The 7,058-nt window shown below is 43.8% G+C and overlaps 1 protein-coding gene across 1 annotated transcript in view; it reads left to right on the top strand.

The window, feature by feature from the left end:
- Positions 1 to 246: 246 nt before the first annotated feature.
- Positions 247 to 7,058, top strand: part of cecr2 (CECR2 histone acetyl-lysine reader) — a 20,218-nt gene continuing 13,406 nt past the window's right edge. Inside the window, exons 1-2 of the mRNA XM_079346773.1 lie at positions 247 to 554; positions 3,000 to 3,011. Coding sequence (XP_079202899.1) covers positions 425 to 554; positions 3,000 to 3,011 — 142 coding nt within the window. The 5' untranslated portion in view covers positions 247 to 424. The remainder of the gene's footprint in view (positions 555 to 2,999; positions 3,012 to 7,058) is intronic.

The raw sequence follows: 7,058 nt of genomic DNA, 5'->3' as shown, positions 1-7,058 counted from the left end.
CCCTTTAAACGGACGCTGCTAATAAGCAGATAGGGTACACTTTCTTTTAGACTTTTAATACAATTACAAATAGACTAATGTGTGCTTATAAAAACTATAAAGCTGTATATTTTGGTACAATTAAATCGTAATGCTCGACACTGTACAGTTATTTTAGCTCAAAAAGGGGAAAACATCCTGGGAGAAATAATTGTGCACCCCCCTCGGCGCAGCGCGATGGTACAGTCCTTCCCATCTGTTCGGCTCCTCGCGCGGAGAAGCTCTGATTGAAACAGCGCTCCGCGGGTCGCGATGGCAACGGTCCGATCGGAACGGCGACAACGGCAGCAACTTTTAACGTCCTGCTAAAGACAACACGGAGGCGTTACAAACTTATTTTTCTGATGTGAGAAACAAACTCGACACACTTTTCTTCAGTCCGAAAATGTCCCGGGGCTGTAGAGTTTCCGTGGAAGAGGTCCAGTCGTGGTGGGAAGTCCCCGCCGTAGCCCACTTCTGCTCGCTGTTCCGGACCGCGTTCAACCTCCCGGACTTTGAAATAGAGGTAAAAACCTGTTACTGATATTCAACGTTACGTGACTGCGTTTTATCGCGGAAATGAAAAGTTGTTTGTGTCAGCTTTTTGCTCTGCGTTGTGTTAACGTTAACCAGGTTATTAACCAGCTTAGCTCCTGTCCTGCGTTACCAAGGTGATCCTGTTAGGTAACGCTCGCGAGCTAGCCGCGCGGCTCGTTAGCACGGGCTGAACTCGAGCTGTAATTACTTGTTGTTTTTGTTGTTGTTGTTGTTTTGTCTCAGAAGCTGTGAAAGCTTCCACAGGAGACGTTAAACGTGGTGCACGCAGGTGTATGCTACCTGTCCCGGGGTGTTGGTGTAGTAACTGTGTGTGTGTGTGTGTGTGTGTGTGTGTGTGTGTGTGTGTGTGTGTGTAACTTTAGCCAGCTCCAGTAACACGACCATGTGCCACTCGTTTGTTTTCATTTGGCCTCAGCCTCATGTTTGTCTTTTAGTTCAGCTCAGTTAATAATAAAACCACGTGTCCTACTTTGTGGATTGTAAAGTTATAACTTGTTATTGGAGTCACTTTACCCTGTGTGTGTGGACTGGACTCTGGTCCCGTGTGTGTGTGTCCCTGTCTGTAATTTAAACTTAAGTTCATTGCGTGAGGCTGGACTTTATTGTCTTGCAGCCATCTGGCTCGGGGTAGCTGCAGGGACGCAGATGCTCTTCACTCATTGTTTGCTCGCCCATGTCCTGTTTTGTTGCTATAATCGATGATTTCAGAGCTCGTTTCTGACATCCCGGCGCTGCAGTAGCTTATTAGAGACCTATATAAACATATTATCCACGTTTAACCTTCGTATACACTGAATTTATCACATAATTAAACTTTACCCATCGGTTTGCCCCCCCCCCCCCCTCCCCTCCCTCCTGTTCCGTTAAATATATTCAGTTTGTACCAGCTTGTATCTGTGAGATTATTGTGTCAGGGATTGTTTGAGATATCGAGGAAAGGATTCACTTTGGATAAATTGGTAAGGTCAACATCACACATCAACAGTCCCCATCACTCACTCACCCCTCCTCTCATACACACACACCCCCTCCTTCTGCAGAGAAACACACGTAGGCATCGCTTTGTTATTAAACGAGGTGGGGGGGGGGTCGCATTGCGCCTAGTTCACATGAAAATTGAGCTTCCTGTGTTGTTGAATTCCCTCTGAAGTGTGGTTAATGTTACCGAGGTAATGGTGTTACCTTAAGATACTAATTATGCATTTAAGGCTTTAACTTAAAATGCTCCTGTGTTGGAGCCTTTCTATGTAACAGGAGTCTCTCTCTCTCTCTCTCTCTCTCTCTCTCTCTCTCTCTCTCTCTGCTGTCCAATGCACAGTAATATATTCAACTTTAAACGCATGATAAAGCAGATCACATGTACGGATACCCCCCCCCCCCCCTCCTCCCCCCCCAGCTGGGTTTCCAGGATATATTGAGATGGATGTAGTTGTCTCATTCTTTGACATCTCAATCAGACATGTAGATGATCACGGTCACACTTCCTCTGCTTCTTCATGTAATCATCTGTATCAGTTATGTTAATGATCTGTAGAATACAGAAACTTTGAAGAACCACATTTATTTCTTAAGACTGGAATAAATGAAACGTCAACAATAAAACACCAAAACGTTGTTTTTGTTCATCGTTGACACTGTGCAGGAGGTTGTCTGCAACTTTTGTTACTTATAAATAAAACATCGGATGTGAGATGACGTTGTTCAGTCTTACAGTGTGATACATGAACACACATAAAGTGTTTACAGTGTTGGGCATGTTACAGTTACTACTATCAAAAAATCACTGACTGCTTTATTAAAGTAACTTCTCATTCGTCTCTCCAGTCTGTTAAACAACAGATCATTGTTGTTGTAAAGATCACTTTCTTCTTACTTCCCCTTCTTCTTAACCTACCTCACTTCCTGGTTTTCTTCTTTCCTGTCCCTTGATTGGTTGTTGGTTGCATTCTAGCACTCGCTTCTACTGACTTACAAATACAGCGGCAGGTCAGCTCAGATGTTTGATATGTCCCACATTTTGTTTTTGACTTGAAGTATAAGAAATAAAGCCTGTACACGTTGACTGAAGTTTCCAGGCAGGATTCATAGATCCTGACTCATCTGAAGGAGTCCTATCAGGTGTTTTCATTCCTGCTTCACACACAGAGTCTTTCTCAGTTTGTCGTGAACACATAAATATAACATTCTGGTCGAGAGGAGGACGAGGAGGTTTTTTTATTCTGCTTCTAGTTTTATAGGAGTTAACATTCCTCATGATCGCAGCTTGATGTTAGTGCTCCTCTTCTTCTCAAGCTCGCTTGGCTTGAATGTTAAAAATGTTTTTAAGAAGTGATAAGTTGTTTTGACTTCAGTCAAATCAGAAGTCCAAGGATATTAATCACAACTCTGTTCATGTTTTGGTCTTTTCCCTCTCATCGTTTCAGGGGAGCAGATCAGTGTGTGATGGAGGTTTATTTCTCTTATACTTTGACATAATGAAGGATTATGTACTGGTGTTGTGACGATGTTCACACTAACTTATTTCCCTTTTTTTTTTTTTACAGTTTGGCAGATACTGAAGTTTCATTTTGGTGTCTTGTAATGATTCAACATGTATATTATGTCAATAACAGACATGGATTCAGAAGAGGTTCGCAACATGTTTGTGCCATTTACACAGAAGTGGTTTTTAGTTAATGGTGAATAATAAATTAGGGGTGCCAGGAGCCTGGTGTTTATGTGCCCAGTGTACAGAGGCTGAAGTCCTGGGTTCGAGACCTGTGCCTCCTTTCTCCTCTCTCTCTCTCTCTCTCTCTCTCTCTCTCTCTCTCTCTCCCCCAAAAGCCCCAAAATATCTTCAAAACAAATCGCTTTCAAAATGTCTGTGTTCAAAACAAGCGTACATATAATTTCATTATTACTCGCGTCACATCAATTTTAAGAATCTGCTGTTGTGACGATCCGTGTCGGTAAAGTTTAGTTTTAAGCTTTTGGTGCTTTTTATCTGTTTGAGTCAGAAACCAGTGCGGCATGCAGGAGCCGCCGCTGGGATCCAGAACCTGAAGAACTATATCCTCCATACATGAGGTGCTCTTAGCATTTCATTGAACCAATCAGCTGTCCACGACCCTTCGAGGCGTGGTGTGAGGTGTCTTGTTGCTGATATGTGCCGTAGAAATGAACTCGAGCCCTGTTCCTGTCCAGTTCTTTACCAACTTGGTGCACCCTGTTAATGAAAAACAGAAATCAGTAATGGATTGTTCCAGAAGCTGGACATTTGGATCAAACGCGTTTACTTTCTGAGAACTGTTTGACATAGAAATAGAAGGAAACAGGTCATGTCAACATGTTTGTTTTGCTTCATGCCACATACCAGCAACAAGACGAGCTGGTCCGGAGCGCTGTCATGGCCTCACTCTCATCTGCTGTTTGCCTTTTTCTTCACTTGTAAGAAAATAGATGAGCCTCTTTCTGTAAAAGTGAATCTGTCTGACAGCTGACAGAGTCTTTCCACTTTTGGTCTTTTTGGGGATTTATCAGTCAGCTCCAGTTGCACTTGTGCGTCTGGACACGGAGGTTGAATTACTCGAGAAGGGGGCAGGAAGTGGCTGTCATTTGTCATGACGGAGTGGTTGAGTGGTTTCACCGTGTCCACAGCTTTAGTGTCAACATTAACTGACATGCTATCAGTTCTTCCTCGTGGACGTAGAGTCTGTCAGTCTTTGGCACTGTGTTAAAGTGTTATGTTAAATAAAGTCGAGTCTTCACCTGCGCAGAGTTATACAATACTGACTTTGAGGCTTCTCTTGAGTCATTTTATCACACACAGCTGTGACGCTCGGAGATTTCTCAATAATGGAAGGCTCTCTACGATTCGTGCCTGTGCTTGTGCATGAGCTGTACCGTGTTGAAGCACACCTTCCAAGCCCGCCGCGGTCGTGTACCGCTCACAATCGTCTAATCTGTGAAGGGTGAAGGGTGACAGCGTGCTTGGGCAGGCGGTTTGCGTTGTCACCTCATAGCCAGAAGGTTCCCGCCGTACAAGTCCAGGTCTGACACAGGGCACGGTGCTCATGGGTGTATGCGTCCCAAAAACCTGCTGAATGGGTTAACTGGTGTCTGGGAAATGCTTGTAGGTGTGGATGTGAGAGTGACTGCTGGTTTGTCACTTTCTTTAAGCCCTGTAATCAACTGGAAACCAGTAGACTAGACTAATATTAACTTTCTGGTACCAAACTGTTTTTATTTTTTGTCACATGACAATTGACTTAGAACCAGTTGATTTTATTAGTAGGCTGAATCGTACAGTGGATGCACAAATTTCAAAAACCCGATCTTTTTAACACAACATATAACGTATATATATGACTTCTGAAATTCAGACTGAAATGTTTTGTAGTGTCTGAAACTTTTTCCCGAGTGAATGCTGGCAAACGGAGGGGCCGAGTCAGACGGGGACTGTTGTGGATCTGGTGAGGCGGCTCTTTTCTTTCATGGTGCTGCTCAGTGATAATGGAGGCTCCCCACAATCTCGCTGGCTAGCCTTACAAAACAGCCCCCCTTGCACATTGTTCCTCGGCTGATACACTTCACTGTCCCTGGTTTCCACTTTCTTCAGTGTGTGTGTGTGTGTGTGTGTGTGTGTGTGTGTGTGTGTGTGTGGATGGGCAGAAAGGAGTGGAGAAAAAAGAACGAGTGGGAGGAAGGGGAAAGAAGGGACGTGGAGAAAAAAAAAGGGGGTCCTAGAGACGGAGAGCAAGGCGGCACAAAAGAGTGAGAGGGTGATCTGCAGGAAACAAGCCGAGGGTCAACACGCCTGTCCTCTGTCACCGGCTTCTTGGCTTTGCGGCGTATGCTTGATTTCTTGGCTGTGTGTATCTGTGAAATGATGCTTGAAATCCAAAGCCAACAGACGCTGCAGGCCTCTGTGGCTCGCTCAGACACGGACCTTCATGCAAGGCCCTCTGTCCCCGTCACCTTCACTCTCCATGCTCTGCTGGCGGCCTGTCTTGGCAAACTAACGAGCATTTTTCTCTCTCTGTGTCTTCATCAGCCGCTTGTCATCATCCCTGTGGGGACTTGACTTTGCTTTGAAGATGTCTGACACATTTCTAAGTCTTAAAATGTGACTTTTGATTTGTATTTTACTTCATTAATAAGTAGAAGTTTTCATTGAGCATCAGTTGGTGCGACAGGTCATTAACAACCAAAAAGAACACGTGTAGTTTACACAGTGAAGTGTTTGTCAGGTCAGTCTTAGAGACAATAAATGGATGTGAAAAGTTTAACTTTGTTCTAAAGGGATTGTTATTGTTGGAAGTTATCTTTCACTCATTCTCTGCTCCTGATATTGCGAGTGAACTATGTAGAGAGCAACAGTGACCGTCCACTTTTCTGTCAGCTCTGGGTCCAGGGTTCATTGACATTTTACAAAATCCTGTTATCAAGAGATTGACGCCTGGAACCGAGACAACCAGCTACTCCAGCACATAAAACACGGCACCATTCAAAACTGAGAAAGAGGCAAAACTCTATACACATTGTAATCAATCATTGATAAATTATATAAATGACATTCAAGGTTATTAGTACAATTCCTGTTGACTAACTAACCGACCTGCTAGTGAAACTATCTGTTCTCATATTGCGCTGAGGGGCGGAGAAACATCACCATGGTAACGGTAAAACCCCCTTAAATCTGAGACGTCGATTTGGCACTCTGTGATTTTGGGTAGTGTAGTTCTTTTCTCCAGGAGACGACGACAACATCGTCTCACACACTGAGGTCGCTCGTGGTCAGTCCGCCTGTGAGGGGGTCGAACATTACGGCTAATAACCAAATCCACCATGGATACAATGACTGGGATGTTAGCTTCTGGATCCACACTGGTGAGCCCCCAGTCGTCCTGTCCTGTCACACTCAACTCCTGTTTTAATATTAAATAAACTCCTTTTGAGATTTTAAGCAGATATTCTCTTAAAAAAACAATAAACAATGTTTTGTATTAGCAGTAAAACGTTATCTTTAATGTTCAGAGATGAAGTATTGCCCTTGTTAGCATCTGATGCTAGCCTTAGCTCATTTCACTTAAAGCCCCTCATGCTTGTTGGAGATCAGTCTCAGTCGTTGACCTTGAGTCTTCAAGTCATGGACCATCTGCTTTCTTTACAGCAGGTCTGGTTTCAGTCACGACCACGAAGGTTTCAAGCTGCTCCCCCGTTGTGAGAGGACATTTACCTGCTTTTCCCATGACGTCCATCTTTGAGACGTCCAGAAGTATTTCATAGTTTAGTAGGGAACAACTGTAGAAAGAAAAAAAAGGGCTTTCACACTTGAAAAACTCAGGAGGAATCAGATCTTTTCGTCGGACTTTATCGATGCACGTCATTAAACGTTTGCATCACATTTTCTCTTGGCCAGTTTGTTCTTCTCCACTCTTCTGTAGATGTTGTGATGTTGTTGGGCCTGCACACAGCTTATAGATATCCTCTTTGTGGGATTT

Source organism: Symphodus melops (genome assembly GCF_947650265.1).
Source record: "Symphodus melops genome assembly, chromosome: 6".
NCBI classification, from domain to species: Eukaryota; Metazoa; Chordata; class Actinopteri; order Labriformes; family Labridae; genus Symphodus; species Symphodus melops.
The sequence above is the reverse complement of the archived record's forward strand: the minus strand, read 5'-3'. Positions and strand labels throughout refer to the sequence as shown.